This window comes from Polypterus senegalus, unplaced genomic scaffold, assembly GCF_016835505.1.
Source record: "Polypterus senegalus isolate Bchr_013 unplaced genomic scaffold, ASM1683550v1 scaffold_4722, whole genome shotgun sequence".
In the NCBI taxonomy this organism is placed as follows: domain Eukaryota; kingdom Metazoa; phylum Chordata; class Cladistia; order Polypteriformes; family Polypteridae; genus Polypterus; species Polypterus senegalus.
The window spans coordinates 14,283-40,903 of NW_024382826.1; the positions used below are offsets into that span (position 1 = coordinate 14,283).

Sequence of the window (26,621 nt, forward strand, 5' to 3'; positions counted from 1 at the left end):
GATCCATCATAAATGATATGAGCACAAAATCACAGATTTCCTGTTCAGTAATTCATCTTCATCACTGTCCACTCAATGTCCTTTAATTCCTGTTTTGTCTCTTAAGTCTTTTAATAAAAACTTTACATTTTATTTCATTTCTTAAAATCGTGAGGCACAGATTTAGGGGTCTATTCCTAGACTGAGCCCCCAGTATATTTTTATTTTAGTCTGATATCAGATGACTTTGATTTTAAGTCGCACTTCTTGTCCATTGTAGCTGACATGTATGCGTGTGTTGCTGTTTTTTCTGTTCTAATCATTCCATCTCATATTCATATTTCACTTTCATCTCTTCTTTATGTTACAGATTATCTGACATGAGTTTAGTCAGTCAACTGCATTTTAAACACACATTTAGGAGGAAACTCAAACCAAATGTTAGGGAAACTGGACAATTCAAACTGGGCCTGTGTGTGGCTTTAACTGGGCCTTGTGACCTGTGCTGCTGGGCCAGGCTGCACCCCCCACAACCTGAACCGAACTAAACAGGTTTCAGAACGTCATATGTTCATGAGTCTGAGAAGTGGGAAAGTGACGTGACTCACTCAGGGTGACACAGAGAGTCAGGGCTCAGGACTGAGACTTACAGCCAGGCAGCCATAACCAGTGTCGGGGTCAACTCCAGTCTATGAGCGCCACTCTTTACTGGTGTGAGACACACCTCCATATTGTAACTGATCGTCTGACAGCTCCTGATATGCCAAGCCACGTCTCAGGGGTCTGCACCTTTTATTTGCTATACTTGATTTAAAATGATAGATTTCATAAAAGTAACACATTTCAATTAGTGTGCCATTTCAACAGTAAAGAAAAATGACAGCCTGGTTGTTTATTGTTTGCTCTTCACTTGTAATATTTGAAATTATCACGAGCAGAATGTGCTTTGCTACGAATGTTTCCTTTGTTTGAAAGTATTTTCCCAATTCAGTGGTTCAACTTTGGCATGATATTCTCTCAATGGCAGCCTAAACTTTCAGTGCAGCATTCTGTATAAAAGTGGTGCATTAATGATTTGGCTGGAAAACAGTGAAGGCATTTTTTATCCCATAATAATCTCAATATTTTAAAAGAGCAAATGGCAGTGATGATGACTAAACTCCATCTGATCACTCACTGTAGATGCCAAGTCCGGAGTGCCAGTCTGGCTTTGGTGCTTTACTTCTCATCAGACAGCTGAACACGTTGTACTCCTCCTTCACCGGGAGGACGCTGCTCACTCTCAGAAGACCCTCGGAGTCCCGCTCTGACTTTATTGTGGACTGTGACGTCACGTCTGCCCCATTCATGTCCCTCCAGGTGACTTCTGGTTGGGGGTTCCACTTCTCAGCGCTGCACTCCAGTCGGGTCTTCTGGCCTTCAGTGGAGCTCATAGAAATGGAGGGCTGAGCACCTAAAACTAATGAAACACAAAGGAGTGGAAGATCAGTGAAGAGAAGAATGAACACTTTAACCAGAGGTGTCGGGCGTACTAATTGATAATATTCTGGACATAGTTAATTCGTCATTAGATACGGGGGTCTTCCCAGACTGACTTAAGACTGCTGTAGTTAAACCCCTACTTAAGAAACATAATCTCGACCCCTCTGCCTTTGAAAATTTTAGACCCATCTCTAACCTGCCCTTCTTAAGTAAAATTATAGAGAAGGCAGTCATTATGCAGTTAAATGACCATCTCAATAAAACTGCTATTCTTGATAAATTTCAGTCGGGTTTTAGAACAAATCACAGCACAGAAACTGCACTCGTTAACACTAGAATTACCAGAGCCTATAAAAACTCGTAATTCCGTCCCACCTTAAACTGCTTCTTAAATCCCTTCACACCTCTCCGCCAGCGTCCTTTGTCTTCTAAATGTGCTGATAAAGAGAAGCTTGGAGCAGCCGGCTATTCCATCCCCCCACCAATTTAGAACGTACACGAACTTCTCTCAGCTCAGACCTTGATTGAGTATCTGGGAGTGAAGTTGAGTTTTAGAGTGGAAATAATAGATCGTTATTTGGAACGCACGCATTTCATGTCTGCGTTTTTTATATTCTAGTAGTAGATGACAAAATGTAGGCATAAAGTATATGATGTATGAAGCCTGAAGTCCAAATAGCAAAGAAACATTTTCACAAGAATAACACAATTGCGCTTTTATTCAAAAATATAACTGCAGAAACAAAAGCCGCCTTTAACATGCGACATTGACAACAGTTTATTGTAACTGCCTCCGTAGTTTAATACACTCAGCCCCTGCTTGGGAATCAAGAGATCGTTAGTTCGATCCTGCAGTCACGCTCAGAATCAATCCATACAACCCCATCTGACACGGCTGTTTTCACTAAAGACGCGCTATAGCTCTGAAGTGTACCACGATGCATACTAACGCCACCGAAAAAAGGGTTCTGACACACAAACGCTGGCAAAGCTGCCTTCTTCGTATCTCACCGTCACTTGATTTTCTTTTTATTCAGTTTTATTGAGTGTTCCTGCCAGTCCCCGCATGTTGCTGTATGCTGTTTCTTTTGTACTGCAGGACATGCAGAGGAGAGAATGGTAAAGAGCAGTAACTTCGGCGCTATATGCAATCATCAGACACTCCCCATCTGCCCGTTGTTTTGTTATACTTTTCAATACTTTTTATACTGCTCAAACGGGCATGCTCAAAAATACGTGTAATGCCACTAAAAGTGCACACAGACACTTCATTTCGCAAACAAAACAAGTGCACTTTTATTCAAAACTACCTGTATAAACCAAGAAAAAGAAAGCAAGTTACAGTAGGCGATTGATACGACATCTTGCATGGTGCAATGCTAAGAAGTGCAGATTTTCATTCCGTATATATAAAATCATCACATTCAAATATTAACAGTTCCCACACACCCAAGGACCGTCCTTCCTACATTTACGACACGTGTACTTGTTGCCGTGTACACACCTCTCTGTGCTATGGTTTCTATTACACTGAATGAGCACCTGACACTGTACTTTCTTCCCTGGGGGAAGGTCCCCGATCAGAGAATTTCCAGTTCCTGCATAAATTCACACCCGATCTGACGCTGTTCGCTTTCAAATAATATTGCATTAGTGCGATTATATTTTCACATATATTGTCTTTCTTTCAGGTGTGTAATAGAAACCACAGCATAGAGAGAAGTGTGTACATTGCTTCTTACAGGAAAAGAATGATGGAAAAGTGCACTTGAATAAAAGTGCACTTTTGTTATACTTTACACCAATATATGTTCCTGTGTTTGAACGACACGGGCAGATGGGGAGTGTCTGATGATTGCATATAGCCCGAAGTTACTGGTCTTTACCATTCTCTCCTCTGCATGTCCTGGAGTACAAAAGAAACAGCATACAGCAACATGCTGGGACTGGCAGGAACACTCAATAAAACTGAATAAAAAGAAAAGCAAATGACGGTGAGATACGAAGAAGGCGGCTTCACCAGCATTTGTGTGTCAGAACCCGGGTCGGTGGCATTAGTATGCATCGTGGTACACTGCAGAGCTATAGCGCGTCTTTAGTGAAAACAGCCGTGTCAGATGGGGTTGTATGGATTGATTCTGAACACGACTGAGAGAATGAAAAGTGAATTAAAAAAAACAGCTAACCTTTACAAGGATCATAAATTGCACCGGCTGTTACAGACTGAAATCAAATGTATGCTTTTATTCTAAAACAGTAAGACTAAGAGCAGTTTACTTCTGAAACGGAGGAGCGCAGGATCGAACTCGTGACATCTTGATTCCCAAGCGGGGCTGAGTCTATTGAACCACAGAGTCAATTACAATACTGCTGTAATGTCGCATGGTGTCTTTTTGTTTCTGCAGTTATATTTTGAATGCAAAATTGTGTTATTCTTGTGAAAATGTTTCTTTGCTATTTGGACTTCAGGCTTCATACACTATATAGTTTATGCCTACATTTTGTCATCTACTACTAGAATATAAAAAACGTTTCTGTTTTAACAATGTGTTGACACAGATTACTGTAGAAACGGAACAGACATGAAATGCATGTGTTTCAAACAACGATCTATTATTTCCACTCTAAAACTCCACTTCACTCCCAGATACTCAATCAAGGCATGAGCTGAGAGAAGTTCGTGCACGTTCTAAATTGGTGGGGGGATGGAATAGCCGGCTGCTCCAAGCTTCTCTTTATCAGCACATTTAGAAGACAAAGGACGCTGGCGGAGAGGTGTGAAGGGATTTAAGAAGCAGTTTAAGGTGGGACGGAATTACGAGTTTTTTCGTAGGCTCTGGTAATTCTAGTGTTAAAGTAGTAAATGACTTGCAGGTAAATGCAGACAGAGGCCATTTATCTGTTCTCATCCTCTTAGATCTGAGTGCTGCATTTGACACCATTGATCATAATATTCTTAGAAATCGCCTTAGTCAATGGGTGGGCATCTCTGGCAGTGTCTTAAATTGGTTTGAATCCTACCTGGCAGGAAGAAAATTCTTTGTTAGTTGTGGTAATTACAACTCGAAGACACATGATATCCAATATGGTGATCCACAAGGCTCTATCCTGGTCCGCTGCTCTTCTCAATCTACATGCTTCCGTTAGGTCAGATTATCTCAGGTTACAACGTGAGCTACCACAGCTATGCTGATGGCACACAGCTGTACTTATCAATAGCACCTGATGACCCCGACTCTTTCAATACACTAACACAATGTCTTACTGGTATTTCTGAATGGATGAATAGTAATTTTCTCAAACTAAATAAAGAGAAAACTGAAATCTTAGTAATTGGCAATAATGGATTCAATGAGGTTATCAGAAATAAACTGGATACATTATGATTAAAATTCAAGACGGAGGTAAAAAGCTTAGGGTGATTGTTGACTGTAATCTGAATTTTAAATCACATATTAATCAGATCACTAGGACAGCATTTTTTCACTTAAGAAACATAAGTAAAGTTAGACCTCTTATATCACTGAAAGATGCTGAGAAATTAGTTCACGCGTTTGTTTTCAGTCGACTAGATTACTGTAACGCACTCCTCTCAGGACTACCCAAAAAAGACATAACTTGCAGCGAGTGCAAAATGCAGCTGCTAGAATCCTAACTGGGAAAAGAAAATCCGAACACATTTCCCCAGTTTTGATGTCTGGTTACCTGTGTCATTCAGGATTGACTTTAAAATTCTGCTTATGGTTTATAAAGCCTTAAATAATCTCGACCCCATCTTATATATCGGAATGTCTGACACCTTATATTCCAAATCGTAACCTCAGATCCTCAAATGAGTGTCTCCTTAGAATTCCAAGAACAAAACTTAAAAGAAGTGGTGAGGTGGCCTTCTGCTGTTATGCACCTAAAATCTGGAATAGCCTGCCAATAGGAATTCACCAGGCTGATACAGTAGAGCACTTTAAAACACTGCTGAAAACACATTACTTTAACATGGCCTTTATAACTTCAATTTAACTTAATCCTGATACTTTGTATGTTCAATTCTTCATAATAACTATTTTTGGTGGCTCTAATATCCGTACTGACCCCAACTCTCTCTTCTGTTTCTTTTTCCGGTTTCTTTTGTGGTGGCCTGCGCCACCTCCACCTACTCAAAGCTTCATGATGCTCCAACAATGATGGATGGATTAAAAGCCAGAAGTCTACGTGACCATCATCATCAAGCCCTTCCAAGATAACCCTAAATACAAAGAGGACTGTTTCATTTATGTTAGGTAGATTGCCCAGAGGGGACTGGGTGGTCTCGTGGTCTGGAATCCCTACAGATTTTATTTCTTCTCCAGCCGTCTGGAGTTTTTTTGTTTTTTCTGTCCCCTGGCCATCGGAACTTACTCTTATTCTATGTTAATTAATGTTGACTTATGTTTATTTTTTTATTGTGTCTTCTATTTTTCTATTCATCATTTTGTAAAGCACTTTGAGCTACATTTTTATTGTATGAAAATGTGCTATGTAAATAAATATTGTTGTTGTTGTTGTAACTTGAATTGATGGGCCTCAATGCGAAAAGATAAATTAGACCTCATCATGTGAAATTAAATTAAATCCACAAATAAACTGTACACTATTAATGAGATATGACTAATGATTTATGATTATGACTGATGATGTGATTAATGAGATATAAACCTCATACAAGGTTAACATTCATAGTTAAGAAGTTATGGTTACGACCGCACCATTAACCTGTCATTATGATGCTGAGCAGGCAGGCATGTTCAGTGTTCTCCCCAGCGGTGAGGGATGAAGGACTAACTGGGCTTACTGGAGCTGAAAGTATTATTTAGTCATTAAGTAATGAAAACCTCTTCACACTCAAAGTGATCACCAAGCTTAGTATTTGATATTTTAATTCTTGCCTTCTTCTTAAAAGTCTGCAGCCTTTTCATGATCAAATCTCATGGACCTTCAGCCCCAGATTATTTAGTGTCTGTTGACTCGTTTGAGTTCCCAGATAGCTGTGGATTCTTTTTTGTCCCATTCAGCTGTGCTCACAGGTATGACCAGTCCTACAGCACCTAATTCTACTAAATTTAGAAAAGACTCCTTCGGCTCAGAGGTTGCTACTACTTTTAGCAGCTTTTGACTTATGTTTTTGTTCAAATGTCCTTTAATCATTTTTGATTCTTCTTTAAAGTTATAGATTAAGACTGCAGGACTAACATTTTTAGAATAATAATTAGAATGTCAACATCCTCTCTCTTATCATTACTTTCAGCATTGAGAAGACTTCAAAAGGAGAAAATGACTGGCATGTCAGCAACTCCAGCATCATTTGAACTCTCCTAGGCTGTCTCACAGTTGGAGGTGGTGGGCACTTTTTTAAAAGTGTCTTCTTGTGTCCGAGCGTTACTTGGGGTCCTTTTAGCACTTTTGAAAGTGTGTAATTCTTCATCTTTGTTGTATGCTGTGGTTTATAGGCCCTCAGTGATTACTGATATCTTCATTTCTGAATTCTCTGATCTTTTGGCTAATATTACACTTTGGAATGATAAAGTTCTTATTTTAATATCCATGTTTGTTGTCAATCTAGACTGTTGGTTAAAGACTTTTTATTACTATTGGACTGGTTTGATTTTATTCAGCATATTAATACTATAACTCATTCTCTTGCTCACACTCTTGATGTCGTTCTTACACAAGGTATTACAGTTAATAACATTGAGATATCGATGTTCTTATTTCTGATCGTTTTTATCTCATGAATGATGTGAATATTATTGTTAATGATATTATCACAATCTGTGTCCCATGCTATTCTCATATTTGAAATTCTTCTATTATTTCTGATTTTAAAAGTATGTTTACCATTTTGGATTCACAAGGCCAGTGTGAAAGTGTTGACAGATCTGTTTTACTTTTTAATTCATCTTGTAGAATGGTTTTAGAATCAATTACCGCTCAAAATCCTCTACCAAAAGGGAAGACCTCCTCCATGTTTTAATGGCACCACACCAATAGTATTGCAGAGCAACAATGGAAGAAAGGCAGACTGACTGTACATGTGCAGATTTTTAGGATTTCTGTGTCACCCGCTGCACTCGGGTCCCAATCCAGGTGTTTCGTCGTGTGAAGTGTGCGGTGATGTGCTATCAGTGTATGCTGCCAACCTCTCTCCCTCTGTCTGACTTTTAGGAGGCAGTTAAATATGGCTACTTCTCCGATTTGGTTTCATTTAAGGCAGTTAATGCAGCTATTCACCCCTGTTCTGGGACGGTTTAAATAGCACTGCGTATTCATGTGAGCAGTTTCTTTAATTTGTCAGCAAAATCAACACTATCCACACTGGCATCATCGCCATGATATTGTTTTGGACTCCTTTGATATTGTCACACTTTCACAGTTATAAAGAATTATTGACAGATGCAGACCTACTGTACGTTTTGCCAGCTGATGTTGTTCCACCACAACTTTTATTGGAGCCATTTGATGTCCTTGTTCCTGTATTGCTGATATTATTAATGGTTCTATTAGTGAGGGTTTGTGCCCTCATTTTTTAAACATAAAGCGTGCAACTCTGTCTTAAAAAGGCTGACTTAGAGCATGGAGTGTTAGCCAATTGTCATCTGATTTCTCAATTGTCATTTTTAGCTAAAATATCAGAAAGAATTATTTATGAACAATTGGAAAATCAGTCAGTCATTTCCCAACCCACTATATCCTAACTACAGGGTCACGGGGGTCTGCTGGAGCCAATCCCAGCCAACACAGGGCGCAAGGCAGGAACCAATCCCAGGCAGGGTGCCAGCACACACACACACACCAGAAGCACACACTAGGGACAATGTATCACCAAGTCACCTAACCTGCATGTCTTTGGACTGTGGGAGAAAACCCACACAGACATGGGGAGAACATGCAGACTCCACACAGGGAGGACCTGAAAAGCGAATCCAGACGGGTCTCCTAACTGCGAGGCAGCAGAACTACCCACTGTGCCACCGTGCCCCCTATTAGAAGATCATCTTAAGTTTAATAATTTATCTGAGATCTACCAATCTGGTTCAATCTATCAATCATGAGATCTTAGTGTTGTGGCTTCAGCATCTGATGGGACTTTAAGGGTCTGCTCTTAACTGGTTCAGGTCATATCTCACTGATAGACACTATTAGTGATTCTCATTTCCTTTTTTTTTTTGTCCACTACTCCTGTTAAATGTGATGTTCCTCAGGGATCCATTTTGGGTCATATTTTATTTTCTATATATCTTCATCCTATAGGAGCTATTTTTTCAGAAGTTTAATGTCATTTTTCATTGTTATCCTGATGACACACAGGTTTGTATTTCTGTGTGCAATTCTACAATGAATCAGTTGCATAACTGTCTTACAGAACTAAGGCCATGGATTACTGACAATTTTCTTAAGCTTAATCATAATTAAATGGAATTGCTGTTAGTTGGTCCTGCAGCCAAAGTTCAAGTTGAATTTGAACGTCTTGGCACTTTTGCAGACTTCTGTACACCTCAGGTTTGGAATCTTGGGGTTATTTTTGAAAGTAACCTCTCTGTTCAGAAACAGATTAACTCTGCAGACAAGACAAGAGTTGCTTTCTCCAGCTTTGTCTTTTAGCTAAGGGTAAGTCTTTTCTGTGTCCCAGGGATCTAAAGAAACTCACTCATGCTCTAATCTTTTCTCAGCTTCATTACTATAGCTCCTTGTATTATGGGATTAGCAAATCTCTGAAATTTAGGTTGTAGTTGGTTCAGAATGCTGCTGCTCATTTTTTGGTTGGGGCAAGAAAGTTTGCTTTTGTATCTCCAATTTTAGCCTCTTTATACGGGCTGCCTATTAATTTCAGAATTGATTTTAAAACTTTGCTGTTGGTTTGTTCCTGTCTATTTATCTGAATTGTCTGTTTTACACCAGCCATCCAGAGAGCTTAGATCTACTGGTCAGTCATCTCTTGCTGTCCCTCATATTAAGTATAAAATGAAGGGGTATAGGGCTTCTGTAGCCGCTGCGTCACATTTGTGGAATTCTTTACCTCATTACATTAAGGAGTGACCTTTAATTGAACTGTTTAAAATGAGACTGAAGACTCGTTTCTATTCTTTATCTTTTTGAGATCTTCAGTGATACTGGTAATCCTGCCTTCATAGTCAGTGGTTTGTTTCACGTTATTGTTGGTTGTATTATGTTTTATATTTTCTGTTTTATTGCTAGTGTTGTCTTTCACTTTACATGTTCTATGTAAAGCACTTTGGCTGCAGCATTGCTGATGTTGTATTAAATATGCTTTATAAATACTGTAAAGTGACATTGGCATCATGGTGGTTAATCACCATGCTTATGTATCATCATAAATTGTAATCTTGAATATATGAACATTAGCATGTGAAAAATCAGTATGAAGGTCTGACTGCTCATCTGCAGGAAGTTGACGGAGATTTTGAAAATGTGTGCCGAGTTGTCCTACAATTCCACGATGGATACTTTTGTGGCTTGTAAGATTGGCTTTATTTTTATCAAGGTAACATCTCTTCCATGTTTTATTCAAGTTAGACAATAAAGTCAAAATATCTGAAATCATCATTAGGGGAGCAACAAAAGTGTTCTGCATGTTTTAATACTTCAATTTAAACCTCAGCTACAATACTGTTTTGTTTGTACCTTCTCTTTTAAATGCATTCTCTTAGAGACTGTACTGTAGCATAAAGAGATAACCACCTTGTGTCACTAGCTATTTTAACTTTAATCTGAAGTACTAGGTTGTTATACCGTGTTAGCCATTATGAATGTAGAGAAAAGCCAAGCAAAATGACCCTTTTATTGGCTAACTAAAAGATTACAATATGCAAGCTTTCGAGGCAACTCAGGCCCCTTCTTCAGGCAAGATGTAATACAGAAACTGAAGTTTCCTGTGTTTATATCCACACACTAGGACAAGAAACAACTTTAAATGTTAAATCTTTAAAGGAAAACTCTTAAAAACTCCTTATTGTCAACAAAAAGAAAAAGCTACATAGATTACGAGAGGAAGCTGGACACTTAATAACAAAAAACAAAGAGCAACAGACCTGCATTGTTAATCTCTCCTCATACACACCAAATGAAGCAGAGATTTCAGTTCTCACAAAGGGACTCTCATATTGTCCTGCAAAGCCCATTGACAACATCAGACTCTGCAGTGATATGGAAGAATTCTTCAGAAAACTCAGACTAAAAAGAATTTTTCCACAACAAAGAGAACGGTAACACACAGGAACCAACAACAAGCAGTTAAAACAACCCCACCAGTAAATCCACATGGACACCAGAACCTGGCAGAAACCCCTCCCTGGATAATTATATAGACTGCTTCCGACAGAGAGTAAAAACAGGGATCTTAAACAGGCAGCAAAATCGGATAGAAAACATCACTGGGGAAGAGCGGAGAGCCATACATTCACTAAGAGATAATACAGAAATCCTTCTCAAACCAGCAGACAAAGGGGGTGCTTTAGTCATCATGAACACATCAGATTATATTCAGGAGGCACAAAGACAATTGTCCAATACTATGCAGTATTACAAACTACAAGAAGACCCAACAGATCTCTACAAAAAGGAACTAAAAAAGATAGTAAGTAGCTTTCCTCTTGACATCAGGGATCAGGTAAACAGTTTAATTCCTGAGAACCCCAAAATGGGTTACTTCTACATGCTTCCTAAAATCCACAATGAAGGGAACCCAGGAAGGCCCCTCATCTCAGGAATTGGCTCCCTGACAGAAAAGGTTTCAGGTTGGGTGGAGCAGATCCTTAAACCTCTCGCCCACAATACAACCAGCGACATCCAGGACACCACTGACTTCTTAATAAAACTGTCTGCTTTGGGCCCCTTACCTGAGGGAACCTTACTGGCCACAATGGATGTTGAGGCCCTGTATACAAACATCCCTGATGATGATGGCATACTGGCATGTGAAACGTATCTCGGACAACATGATTTACCCACAAAGTCAGTAATAGAAATGATCAAATTCACTCTGACACATAATCTATTCTCTTTTGGACAAGATTGCTACTTGCAACAAATGAGGACTGCAATGGGCTGTCGGTTTGTACCTCACTATGCAAACCTATTTATGGCAAAATTGGAGGAAGATTTCATGTCAATGTGCATCTTAAAACCAACGTGCATCTCCGATACATAGAGACATCTTCATAATCTGGACTGCCAGTGAGAAGGACCTCCTCCATTTTCATAATGAATACAATTCTTTTCACCCCAACATAAAGCTGAAGCTGAATTACTCAAAACAGAAGTCAGCTTCCTTGACACCACTGTTCAACTGACCGACAACACCCTTGTAACTTCTGTTTTTCACAAACCAACAGACAGACGGACCTACCTAAGAAGTGATAGCTTTCACCCCAAACATATAAAGGCTCCATTATTTTCAGCCAAGCAATGCGGTACAATCGTATTTGCTCAGACCTGACAGACCGGGATCAACAACTGCAGGAGCTCAGACAAGATTTCATCAGACAAGGTTATACCCCAAAACAACAGACACTCAAATAAGAAGAGCTACTGCCATACCCAGAGAGAACCTTCTGGAATATAAAACAAAGACAACAAGAACCGCATCCCCCTTGTTGTCACCTACAACCCACATCTTGAAACACTTCGAAAAACTATAAAAGAACTTCAGCCAATGCTAAACAACGACCAAACACTAAAAAATGTATTTCCTGAACCTCCCCTCCTGGCATACAGACAACCACCAAACCTTCAGCCACTAATTGTCCGAAGCTCCCTAAATGAACCAACAGAAAATGGCACATCTCCCTGCCTACAGAAAAGATGTAAAACGTGTGCCCACATCTACAATACAGACTGTATAGTTATACCACATGGCCGACTAGAACATCACATAAAGGGATCATTGTCCTGCAGATCATCTAATGTGGTCCACCTCATTCTCTCTATGAAATGTCCTGACACTGCACTCTATGTGGGAGAAACTGGACAAACACTCCGCCAGAGAATGAATTTACACAGATTCCACATTAAACATGGCAACACAGATGTTCCTGTAGCGGCCCACTTCAACAGCCATGGACACTGTGAGAGGGACTTTAAAGTCACAGTGCTTATGGGCAACTTCAAAACGCAGCAAGAGAGAAAAGAATGGGAAGTTAAGCTCATGTTAAAATGTAATACATTACAGCATGGCTTGAACAGAGACAAGAGTTTTATAGCCAGATATGAAGACTGTTTGCATCTCTCAGACTGACACAGACAACCTGACTACAGATCTGCATTGTTTTGAAAAACTCATCACAAACTTCAAAGGACTTTGTTGGACAGTTATCTTATCTAAAGATCTTGACCATACATTGTTCTTCTATCTCCTGTTAAATTAATCTTAGCCTGAATGAACCTATTAATTTTTTACATTTAAGATTTTTCCTTTAAAGATTTACCAATGTTGTTTCTTGTCCTAGTGTGTGGATATAAACACAGGAAACTTCAGTTTCTGTATTACATCTCGCCTGAAGAAGGGGCCTGAGTCGCCTCGAAAGCTTGCATATTGTAATCTTTTTAGTTACCCAATAAAAGGTGTCATTTTGCTTGGCTTTTCTCAACTTTAATCTGAGAAATGTTCGATATATTTTAAATCAAAGTAAAACAAGACACCTGATGAATAAAGAAAGAATCATCCAATGTCACTAAATAAGGCACTTCAGCAGCTTCTTGGGCACTAGCAGGAGTCCCTCAGTGGTTTACACATTGAACGTTGTCCATCAGTCCGTCTGTTCAGTCCTTGCAGCAGTTCTGCACCTCCCTGTTGTTTTCTGCTCCGAACAGCTGCTCCACCAGACCCAAGGCCAAGCAGATTACAAGTTTTTGAACGAGGACTGTCGAGGGTCTCAAGGATTGTATCAGTAATGTCAGCTTTGCCATCAGTCATATTGCAGCTTGTTACAAATCTAACCCTAGTTGACTAACATATTTATTGTATAAATTCGGTTGTTTTAAAACCACCATGTCTCTAGTTTCATCACACAGAACAATAAAATAGTCATTGGAATTTACAATTTTAATATTATAGACCTAATTTCTGATGATAATTTCTTACATTAGTCTTTCTAAGGTACAATGTACATTTTTACCAATGTTAAGATATTTTAAGTTTAACAAAGTAAATCCTTGCAATGCTCATGTATTTTTCAAATATGTTTTATGAGAGATACCACATGGGAATCGGCATCCCGGACAGAATAGAACTTGGATCTTTACCTGGCAGAGATGCCCATAACATGGATGGCTCAGGAAAGATATTCTATGCAGAGCAGTTTCTTCACCAAAACATTAGAGGGCAATCTCCCTGACTTTGGTTTCCCACGTGGACACCCACAGGGCATGCTGGATATTGTAGTCCCATGGGAACCTCCAAGGGGAGCTGACACAAGCCCTACTTTTCAGGACTTTCGATTGACCCGGAAGTACTTCCTTTGTGCTGAGCCCTGGCACCAGAAGCACTCCAAGGTCCAAGATAAAAGAGGAAGCCAGGGAGAGTCGGAGTCGGGAGAGAAGAAGGACAACACTCGCCTGGGAGGAGTCGGAGAAATGTTTATTTGTGCGTTAGCAGTGTCATATTGGAGTCTTCACCTGACACACTCAGGTGAAACAATACATTTGGGTAACAGACACCTTCTTGAAGTTTTTGGGATTCATGTCTTTCTTATGGTAAACTAGTTAAGAAGGTGCCCTAACAGAAAGTCAAACAGCAGCAGAAACATCTGCAGAGCATGAAGTGCATTACTGAGGCTGCTCATAGGAAGAAAAAGTAAAAAAAGAACAGCAGTACCATCTGCTGAGCATCACATACATTATATATAATGAACTTGCAAACCCTGTGCTCCTGTCTTACCAACAAAATCATTGTCATGATCAGAAAAAACAGTGCAACACACCATGATGGACCAAAAATGATCTTCAGTGATGACATCCCCTGAGCGTCAAGCCAAACACAGGAGGCACGTCAATAATGAAGAACAAGGAGAAGTAACCCTGAACACCGAGAGCTGTTGAGCAGCTGGCTCGTATTAAGGTTCATCAACAAGTGACACACACACTCCACGATGCAGAATTCAAAAATGACAATGACAGAGAAATGAATGATGACAAACGAGAAGATCATCAAACACCCTCAACTTCTGCCCACACTCAAACGTTGTTTTTAAATCCTTGCCTTGATGTTTAGTTAAAGAGCACCACTTAGGACAGTTAGATCAGCGATGTGCTCTCTGTTGGTCTGTGTTTGATCATACTGAAAATAAAAGAATATGAGGCCAAAATGGAAATGTTCAGCTTTCCTTATATGGACCACCAGGAGGTTTCCTTGTCTTTTTAAAATAATTCAACAGTGTCATTTTCGTAGGTGATCTTATCCTTATTCTGACTTCTATTTTTTGAATATGATCAAATCAATGATTTAGACTAAATTAATTTTATAATATTTAACTTTAAACACTATAAAATGCCCAGCAGTTCACAGATCACATTAGCAGTCATTTTCTGCAACTACTTTGAAGGGAAATTATCAGCATTTTGTTCCTTTTCTCACTCTCAGGAACTACGTACTACATTATGGAAAAAGTTGAGGAATTTTTCACAGATTTTCACAGAGGTAGTTTGGGCCAGATGCGGGTTCGAGTAGTTTATTAACTACAGAGAACAAAACCCTTGGGTTGTCCTTGCCACTTTCTATTATTCTGCCATAATTTATGTTCTTGGCAGCAGTTAGAGCATCCCTGTAAGGCCTTAGATGGTCAGAGAAAGCCTGGATGTGCACGGTGAGGCCAGTCTTACATGACATTCTCTCAAGGCGTCTGCCAGCTGCTTTCATAGATCGTAGCTCTGAATTATACCAAGGAGATGAATGTTTAAAGGAAACCTCCTTATGTTCTAAAGGAGCTGAACAGCGGAGAAGGTGAGATGAGCTGGATGGGATGATGCAAATGAGCAAAGATAGCAATGCAGCAAAAATCCAGAAGCTTAGTAGGTGATATAACAAGATGCCCATGGAAGATAGCTACCAGAATTCGCAGATTCCAACATACAACCATATGCATATAGTGCTGGGTATTACAGGCGTGATCATCTCAAGGCTGCAAACATCAGATCATTTCTCAGTCATTCCTAGTGGAAGCACATATAGAAGCAATCAACAGCAATCCAGCATACGCATTATAATCAAGGAGACAGAACATCCGCAGCTCCGAGATCTCTAAGGTGGAAAGAAAAAATGTTTGGAGATCAAACATCAGGCAGGAGGGGGCAATCAAAAGAAAGTCTCACCCACTGAACCACAGAAACATTCAGTTGTCCCTGAGGCTGCAAACCCAATCAAGGCAAAGTCTAGAAAAATAAATCTAAAATCAATACTATTTGAGTCAACTGCATCCTTGAACTGCACATACAATAAAAGAAGATGAAAGAAGTGCAAAGTTAATGTGAATTTTAATGAAAAATACTGTTAATAGGGAGGAGCGGCAGCAACATGCATGTGCCAGCGTCCCCTCACTTGGGCTGCCTTAAGCCCTCCTGTTACCAGTTCTAGGGTTTGGCTTCATGCTCTTCACCCCACTGTGACCACAGATAGGAAGGCATGATGGTCTGCTCTGGTGTATTCTTCGCTCTGCCCCGGACAAGGCACTCTCTCTTTATAATGTAACCATGGAGTCTAGCGGCATACAGAATATATATTTAGTATGGTGCACACTAAGGCACGGGGAAGAACATTCTGGGCAGTCCGACCAGCCAAACCAAAATGCAGTGGTAGCGTAGCAGCAAGGTGCTTTGTGAATTCAGACAGGTGGTGCAGCCAGCAAAAAGGCCCAAAGGAGGACACAGATGTTAATAATAAGGCCTTAAAAAACAACTTCTTCTGAACTTACGTCTCTTTTACTTTTGTTATAGCGACTTATGGAGCATTTAAGGCTTCTTAGTCAGCGGTGTGTAATGCAATACTTAAGTCATGCAGTTATGGCAGAAAAATAAGAGTCTTTCCATTGTGTACGTTTGTGGTCAATCAAGAACTGTTTTGTCCTGCCTTCGTGGACAGGATCATCTCACACTGGCACCATCATGCCATGCACACTGAGACTCTGTCATTTCTGCTTATTGAATTCTGCAGCTCGTCTCATCAAAATCACAGACTTATGTACTGGAATGGACGCTTTATTATGAGTTGCTGACTTCTGAAATCTTCCCCTAAAAACTGGGCCTCAAAACTCCAAAGTGTTGAAGTCAGAAACAAATGTAACAGAAATATCTGAATGACACTACAATACACACTGACAGAGGTTTGTTTTTTAATTTTTTATTTAAATAATCTGTAAACTTAGACAGAGGTGGATGTGTGGTGCTGCTATTTAAAGCAACCTGCTAATGATGTCAGAATGTGCAACTTCCAGAATAAGCCCCCTTGGAACCCAACGTCACATCCAGGAAATAAAATCTCAGGATGGCGATGTCAAGAGAAAAGAGACAAAAAAAAAAAAAAAGATGGCAAAAATATAAAACAAGTAAATCATAACAGAACCCAGCTGCTTGGGTACAGTGTACTGCCATCTTAAATAGCAATGATGTGATGAGCCCTGTGGTTCAAAAGGTAAGACAATATACTCAAAGCACCAATAATTATAATAATATTTTACAATGCATAAATAATAATGAAAATATGCTTTTAAACTCATGTAAAAGAGTTTGAGTCTTTACACTGATGTGGGGATAGAAGTGCTTCTGTTATGGCATACAAATCCTACTGACCACAGTCACTCCAAAGCAGAAGAAATTGTTTCTGAAGTCCAACACAAGACATATTGCATAAAAGAGCGTGGAGTGCTAGAGGAGCCATGAAATACGTATATCCTCTTTAATAAAACCCCTGTGTGCGTCCAGGTGTCCGTGTGTCGTGTGTGTGTCTTCTGGTGAAGTGCGCATGTGCGGAGCCGCACCTCACATCGCCCCGTGCCCCAGCCATGCACACAGCACCGTGGACACACACACACTGGAAGCTGGGCACACAGTGAATGGCCTTGCCACGGCTGCGCATGATAAGAAATAAAGGACGATATTGCTGATAAGAGTGCTGATTGGGTAGTCACAGCCGCGCACTTAAAATCCGTTGCTGCGGAGACGCCACACATACAATAATCAGCTGCACGCCAACACAGATTAAAATACTTGCTGGGGAGACTAAACAGTAGTTGCTGGGTAGACGCCACGGGCACAATTATCAGCTAGCTACATGCCACACATTACATCAGTTGCTGGGGACACTCTGCTGATTGCCCACTGCTGTGACAGAAAACTAAAGTCATATTACGGACATCAAAGCCAGTATTACTGTCAGAGAAAATTACAGGCATTTTACGGAAATACAAACCAGTATTACTGTCAGAGAACATTAAAGACACACAATACACTGGCGCATATTACAGCCACATACAAGCCAGTATTACTGTAAGAGAAAACATTACGGACGTATCTACTAACAACATGCCACCCAAAGTAAAAGGAGACGTCAAGTAGGACAAAAGACAGACAATCAAATCCTATATAAGCAACATCTCCTTGAAGAACGGTCAGCTCAACAAGTAAACATCAGCAAAAGAAACACTGAAAGACAAAGAAAAATACGAGCAAATAGATCGATTGAAGAAAAAGAAAATGACTGTCAGAAAAACACTAAAAGAGAAAGACTCAGAAGAGCAAACCTTAGAAAAGGTTGGCATTTACTTGCCAGAACCAGCATTCAGCCGCGGTCAGTTATATGTTGCATTATCAAGAGTTGGAAGTTCTCCAGATGTTGTTGTCAAGGTTGTAGATGGTCCTGAACAAGGCAAACTGCTGCCAAACTCAGACAGAATATTTACAAGAAATGTTGTCTGTAATGAAATTTTATAGAAACATTTCATGAGGTCAAAAAATAGAACATGTTTCCTAAATATCTTCTTCAGATATTGTGTACTACAGATTGTTACAAAGTTTTACACTAAGGCAATATTAATTATACTCACTGTATTGTTATATATGTTTCTATTTTATTTTTAATATTATTTTACTTTAGGCTTCTTGAAAAAATATTTTTGACAAAATAAAAAATGAAGACAAGAAACAGAATGAGGTCAAGGTCCTTGCCATTTACTGTAATATAGACTGGTCCTACTAATGTTTATGTACTACTGTTCTAGCGCCCGGTATTGTAACGGGCTTAATGTCTAGTTGAAATATAAATGAATATCCAGACTGTCCCTTACCTTCAACATTCAGTGTAATCTTCACGTCTTCCTCCAACGGTCCAGAGGCCACAAGACACGTGTAGACGCCTTCATCAGACACACGGACACTCTGCACAATAAGAGATACGTTGCCGCTCTTCAGCTTCTCTTGAAAAAGAGCTCTTCTTGAGTCGATGAGATTTATGATTCTGTAATCCGCATATAAAAGCACTGGAGAAAAGATATTAGTTGTGAACCACCTGACCTCAAAGCCCTCAGCATCCAATGCTGGTGACAGGGAGGCGAGCAGGATGACATCTTCACCAACGTAAGAAACAATGGAAGGAGAAGGACCAACAACAGTGAACCTCTCTGAAAATGAAATGAATAGAGTTAAAGTCAAGATGAGCTGTTTAAATATAAAGAAATTCAAGTGAGAAAACAGAAGAACATCCTGCATGTCTGAATTAACAGGTTGACAATTCACTCTGCAAGTTCAACTTGGACAACAATTCATAATTCAGCAGAATTCTCTCTTTACTCTTCTTTTTAAAATGACTGTAAAAAGTCCTGCTGTGTCATCAGAGCTGGTCAACACATTAGACAACATATGCATTATGAAGTTCAGGTCTGCTCGAAGTCTAACAACACTGACAACCCATTGTGGACAACAATAGGCAACGTCTATCCACCCTGCATAGAGCTCCAAATGGACTTTGACCAGCACTGTGTGTCATTCAAATAGAAAAAACACAGAGCATAAATTAGGAAAAGAAACAAACCGCTCACCTGCCCAGGAGAAGTCTCCATGATGTAAAAACCATAAAATAAAGAGACTCCATCTCATGTGAACGATCATAACTGAAAAAGAAAGAACAGCTCAGTGAAGCTCATCAAATGGAGGACACTGTGATATTCTTGAAATGTAAATCAACTCACAATTGAACTGACACCAGCATGGAGAAGAACACGTACCACTGTGACATGGACACACAGCATTATCTGCATTATGCTGCACACTTTAATGCACACTTATGGACTTTTTTGGAGTCATGCTACTGCCTGTCCACATTGGTGTTTCTTGATTCACTCCCAGATCTTTACACACTCTTAATTTCACTAACTGGTCTTGTAGCCAAGTTCTCAGTATGCACACATGTTCTCTTACTGTAGATAAGTAACTTATGGGCACTCAGATTAGTCAACCACAAGGATGACATGATCATCAGACCAGCAGATAAGGCTAATGCACGTGTGGACTGGTAGACTAACCTTTACCTTATACTTCAGTCTCCAAATGACTTGTGAAGTCCACTCCTCACACCTTACTAATACACTGGTGACCAGCATGTAGCTGTGCCCTCCTTTTCTCTTGTAATTAACAATAATGCATTACCTCAAAAAGATAATCAATTTACTGATAAAATATCTCCACTTTGTACACTTTAATTCTGGACGGGGTACCAGCCTTTCACAGAGCACACTTGAGCATGAAGTCTCATTCACTTACGCAGGGCCAATGTCAAATCAAAAACCAAAGTATCCAAAAATCAAACTCTACAGACAAAAAGAGACCATGCAGACTCCATACAGACCATGTCAGGGCTGGGGATTCAAACTAAGAGTCTGGATTTGTTAGACCACCACTGTGCCACCAGGCTGCTGACATTTTATTTTAAAGGTTGTACAAACCTAACAGTCCTGGATGCTTTTTGCATTTCTGTAGGTCAATGTTATGAACAGCATATTGTAGCTTTCCTTCAAATGTTGATGGTAGCACATGGTGAGGGTCCGGAGGAATACTTTCTGTTTTTTACTAGTGTAGTAAAGTGATATGTAAATGTATGCAGTATTGTTGTAATTACACATTATACAGTAGTTCTTTAAGGTGGCTCGGTTTTGTTATGCTGAAGGCATCACGTTGAAGTTATAGTCCGGCATCAAAAAGCTACAAAAACAATCTGTAAGATCTCAGCTACAAGATATTATATATGAAAATAACCACATTCGTATCTTCCCTGACTTCTCTCCAGCAACAGCTACTAAACATGCAGCCTTCTACAACATCAAACAGCGGTTACGGCAAGCCAGCGTCAAATACAGCCTCTTGTATCCGGCAAAACTGAAAGTGGAATGGCAGGTCAATTCTATGTCTTCGCTAGCAAGGAAGAAGCAGAAAAGGAATTAAGAAAGCTGATCCCGGGACTATTCTGATACATAATAGTGAGTCATGGCGTTAATGATATAGCAAGGATTAATAATCTATTGTCTGATCTATTTGTTTTAAAATACGGGTTTTTATCAGAATATATTCTCATTATTACTTAGTATTACTAGGGCGCTATCTGTTTATGTTTTATTGTGCTTAATTACTTTTTTTTTTTCTCTTTTTTTTCTAATTATTTCATCTCTACCCTAAACGAGACTGTTCAATATCATACCCTTGGTTTATTGTTATTGCTATTACTGCATTAAGACTTGTTATGCTTATTCTGGACACATTTTTAACACCATCCCCTGGGTTTATTATCTGGGTGTATCATCTTAATGCACTAAAATTGCTGAAGACTATATATATATTTTAAGTGCAAAATTTTTTTTTTTAAAGACTATATTGGTAACAGATATCTCTATCTTTTAACCCTAAAGCGCTGCATGGGGCTTGTTGTGCTTTGGACGTGCTCTGTCTCTGGGTATGTCAGAGGACTGGGACTGTGAAGTGGGTTTTAGCCTCACTGGGGAGGCAAAAGGGAGGGTGGGGGTTAAGGGGAGAGAAAGAGAGCAGGCTTGATCTATACCTAATCTATCATCTCAATCTTTATAATTATAACTATCAACGTAATAATAAGCTGCATGGCAACAACTCTGGGGAAATAGGAAATTAAGACCTAAACTGTCTCACTTCCAGTTAAGACTATAAAATGACATCAAAAACTCAGAATCAGTGTCTCCATGATGGGACAGTTAACTTCGTAAGCTGGAATGTTAAAGGCCTGAATCACGAATTAAAGAGAAAGAAAGTACTTCTCACCTAACAGGTCTAAATGCTAAAATAGTATTTTTACAGGAAACCCACTTACTAAGCAAGGATCAGTTCCGGCTGCAAAAGACTGGACTGGCCAAATGTTCCATTCTAGTTTTACAAAGAAAACTAGAGGGTGGGAATTCTCATACATAGAACAGTACCATTTGTAGCATCAGATGTAGTATTGGATCCTGAAGGGAGATATGTGATGGTCATGGGAGACTTATCTAACTGTAAAATGATTTTGACAAATGTTTATGCACCTAATGTTGATGATAAGGAATTTATACAAAATTTATTTGCATCCATTCCCAATCTGAACACTCATAAAGTTATAATGGCTGGGGACTTTAATTGTGTTCTAAATCCACTTTTAGATAGGACTTCCTCCACAGGGGAACGCATCTAACACCGCAAAGATAATTACAAAGTTTATAACTGATCACAACTTATCAGATCCCTGGAGGTTTTAAACCCAAATTCAAGAACATATTCTTTTTACTCACCAGTACATCATTGCTACTCAAGGATTGATTACTTCTTTATAGACAATAACTTCTTGCCTAAGATTAAATCTTGTAAATACGATGCTATTGTTATTTCTGACCATGCACCTATGATCTTGGAGCTGAAATTACTAAGCCCCATACACTCACCCCAGATGGCCTCAACCCGCTTCTATTAGCTGACGAGAATTGTACTGAATTTATATCCAAACAAATCAAATTCTTTCTAGAGACAAATACATCCCCTGAGATCTCTGCAGGAATACTCTGGGAAACTCTTAAGGCCTTCTTAAGAGGACAGATTATCTCATATCTTTCCCACAGAAATAAATCCGAAGCCAAGAAAGTAGCAGAGATAAAAGCGAAATTACTAAAATAGATGAAGAACATGCCAGACTACCAAGCGAGACTCTACATTGTAGGAGGCAGGCTCTACATTCAGAATTAAACCTCTTGACAACTAAAGAAACTGAACAACTAAAGTACAAATCCAGACATCATTATTATGAACATGGAGAGAAAGCTAATAAGCTTTTAGCTCAACAAATTCACAAGCAAGAAGTGCAACGCAATCTCGTAATCACTAACACGAACGGAGATAAAATCATCGAACACAAAAATATAATGCACACTTTCAGAGACTACTATAAATCCCTATATACTACTGAGTTTAAAGAAGACAATATACAATCTAATGCATTTCTGGATACATTACAGATACCACAAATAGACGCTTTTAGTGTGGAGGAACTTGATAAACCTCTGGCATTATCAGAATTACTAGATGCTATAAAGTCACTCCAAGGTGGAAAGCAGCAGGCCCTGATGGCTACCCTGCAGAGTTTTACAAGAAATTCTCCGCTCAGCTAGCTCCCTCCTATTAGCAACATTTACAGAAGCCAGAGATAACCAATCTCTTCCACAAACCTTTCGCCAAGCACTAATCACTGTCTTTCCAAAACAAAATAAGGACTTATTACAATGTGCATCATACAGACCAATTTCACTTCTGAATAACGACGTTAAAATACTCTCTAAAATCATAGCTAGAAGGATGGAGAAAGTGCTCCCCTTCGTAATATCACAAGACCAAACTGGATTTATTAGGGGCCGACACTTATCTTCAAATCTTCGACGCCTGTTTAATGTAATATACTCACCAACTAAATCAAACACCCCAGAAATATTATTATCATTGGATGCAGAAAAAGCATTCGACATGATTGAATGGAAATACCTTTTACTACATTGGAGAAGTTTGGGTTTGGCCCGAACATTTGTGCATGGATTAAATTACTGTATACTAACCCAGAAGCTTCAGTTTGCATCAATAACATTTGCTCAGACTACTTTAAACTAGAACGTGGCACTAGACAAGGATGCCCTTGTCACCGCTGCTGTTTGCATTGCCATTGAACCACTGGCAATACATTGTCGAAATACTGATCAGATAAAGGGGATTAGCAGAGAAGGACTGGAACAGAAAATCTCATTATATGCAGATGACATGGTACTGTATATATCGGACCCAGAAAATTCTGTGCCTGCAGTCTTAGCAGCACTCACAGAATTTCAAAAGATCTCTGGTCTCAGAATTAATCTGAATAAAAGTGTACTCTTTCCAGTGAATTCTCAAGCATATAATATTAGATTAGACACCCTACCTTTTATCATTGCAGAACAGTTTAAATACCTCGGGGTAAACATCACAAGTAAACATAAAGCTCTTTATCAACAAAATTTCGCTCTGCATGGAAAAAATTAAACAAGACTTGCATAGATGGTCAACCCTTCATCTCACACTAGCTGGAAGAATTAACACTGTTAAGATGAATATTCTTCCTAAGCTCCTTTTTTTATTTCAAAACATCCAATATACATTAATAAATCATTCTTTAAGCAATTAGATTCAACAATAACCTCATTTATTTGGAATTCAAAACATCCACGCATCAAAAGAGCGACCCTACAAAGACAAAAGGCAGAAGGTGGCATGGCTCTACCTAACTTCCAGTTTTATTACTGGGCAGCAAATATACAGGCGATAAGAACCTGGACACAAATAGAAGAACATACACAGGCTTGGACCGCAATAGAAGTAAAATCCTGCAGTACTTCTTTGTATTCCTTGCTCTGTGCTCCAATAAACACACGTTATCGGCAATACACTAATAACCCAATTGTGCTCCACTCACTTAGAATCTGGAACCAATGTAGAAAGCATTTTAAGACGGAGAAGCTTCTATCTGTGGCACCCCTGCAAGAGAACCACCTCTTTCAACCTTCACAAACATATGCAGTTTTAATATCTGGAAAAATTTGGAATTAACTTGCTTAGAGATCTTTATATAGACAACGTCTTTGCATCCTATGAACAATTACATTCCAAATTTAACATTCCAGCTACACATTTCTTTCACTATCTTCAAATCAGGAACTTTGTTAAACAGAACCTTCCAGATTTTCCTCATCTTGCACCCTCATCCATGCTGGAAAAATATTGCTCAATCTCAAGGACTTAGACTCCATCTCTACAATATATAAAATCATTTTACAATCCCTTCCTTTCAAAGATCCAAGAGGACACTGGGAAAAGATCTCTCAATTAATATATCAGAAAAGGAGTGGAAAGTAGCAATGCAGAGAATTCACTCGAGCTCCATATGCAAAGCATACAATTATACAACTCAAAATTATATATCGAGCACATCTGTCTCGACTAAAACTCTCAAAATGTTTCCAGGGCATGATCCAACCTGAACGTTGCAACCAAGTCCCAGCCTCACTGGGTCACATGTTCTGGGCCTGCACCAAATTAACATTATTCTGGACAAAAATTTTTAATTACCTCTCAGACAGCCTTGGACTCACAATCCCTCCTAACCCATTAACAGCTGTGTTTGGGGTTCTTCCAGAGGGGCTTAAAGTGGAGAAAGACAAACAAATTGTGATTGCATTCACTACACTGTTGGCACGCAGACTTATTCTGATAAACTGGAAGAACCCAAACTCTCCTCTTTAAGTCAGTGGGAAACTGATGTGTTATATTATTTGAAATTGGAAAAATCAAATACTCAGTTAGAGGATCTATACAGACTTTTTTCAAAACATGGCAGGATCTAATCAGTAATATTTTAAAATAAGTTCATAAAGCACAGAGAATTTATTAATTTAGGTATGTTTACAAGCCTTAAATTTACGCCGTTTGGCTTGCTCTCTCTCTCAGGGGTGGGGATCGATCTGTTCTTAACTCAATTTTTCTTCTTGTAAAAACTTGATTGCTTTGTATGGATTGTAATAAAATTAATAATAAAAAAAAAAGATCTCAGCTACACAAAGGAACACACGGAGAGTGCTGGAGTGAGAGGCAGACGTAGAACTGGTGGTGTGTTGTGTTGATTTTTTAACTTAACCTGAATACACACAAGTGTTTTTTCCACATCCACCTTAGTGTCTGCTTCACGTGAGGACAAAACGATCTGCTTGTACCTTCAGACTACTTCACTTTGTCTTACACGCCATTCCCTATCCTGACAGTCCCACCATGTTCAGATATTTCTTAACAAACGCCAAGATCAGGCCTGTCTAGGCACACCCTCATCAGACTGGCAGAAATGGTTCTCTCATTTCTCACACCTTAACACTTGACTTTATTGAAGAATCAACCACACACGGTACACTGAATGTTCACTCACTTCTCTGTATGATACCACAGTCCTTAATATGAACGTTACAATGCAATCATATCAGAGAGCGACAGCTTTGATAAATGTCTAGAGGTAGGAGTGCTCTGTTGCATTTCTTTTTGCAGTAAAGAGCTCGCCCATACATCAAGGTTGACATCAGAGGCCCCCAATGCTTAAAAGTATTTTCATTCTGCACAAACTCTTCGTAGTGCTGCTGCCAAGGCTTTCTCCATTTTAAACCTGAGAAACGTACAACTCTCTGATTTTCTACGAAGGCCTCCTGCACTTCATTCATCTTTAACTGGCTAAGCTGAAAAGCCACAGCCCACCTACAATTCACTAAATAAGGGTCCACAGTTTCATTCCTATTGTCCGCTGTGTAAGCAATGCAGTGAACAGCCGAGGCGCTCCTGGCAGAGGCAGACTTACCTGCTCTCACTTTGTTTCACCTCAGAGCTCTCCTGGGGATTTGTCTTTGATCAACAAGCTGGACGGCTCTCTGTAGAATCAGTCAGCGCACCTCAGTTCAAGTTATCAGTCTGCGATAGAAAATGGCTGAGCACAATTAAACAAACTCTTCAATCTCCAGCACTTTAGTTCCTCTCACCCTTTTTGTATTTCACTGATTTCTCTTTCACTTTAACAAGGCATTCAGCCA

General features: G+C 39.4%; 1 protein-coding gene across 1 annotated transcript in view; it reads right to left on the bottom strand.

Annotated features, from left to right (window-relative positions):
* LOC120521193 (butyrophilin subfamily 1 member A1-like) overlaps window positions 1–26,417 on the bottom strand; it is a 39,680-nt gene extending 13,263 nt beyond the window's left edge. Inside the window, exons 1-4 of the mRNA XM_039742987.1 lie at window positions 26,393–26,417; window positions 19,536–19,607; window positions 18,786–19,118; window positions 1,157–1,438 (exon numbers count right to left, since the gene is read on the bottom strand). Coding sequence (XP_039598921.1) covers window positions 1,157–1,438; window positions 18,786–19,118; window positions 19,536–19,605 — 685 coding nt within the window. The 5' untranslated portion in view covers window positions 19,606–19,607; window positions 26,393–26,417. The remainder of the gene's footprint in view (window positions 1–1,156; window positions 1,439–18,785; window positions 19,119–19,535; window positions 19,608–26,392) is intronic.
* Between the last annotated feature and the right edge of the window lie 204 nt (window positions 26,418–26,621).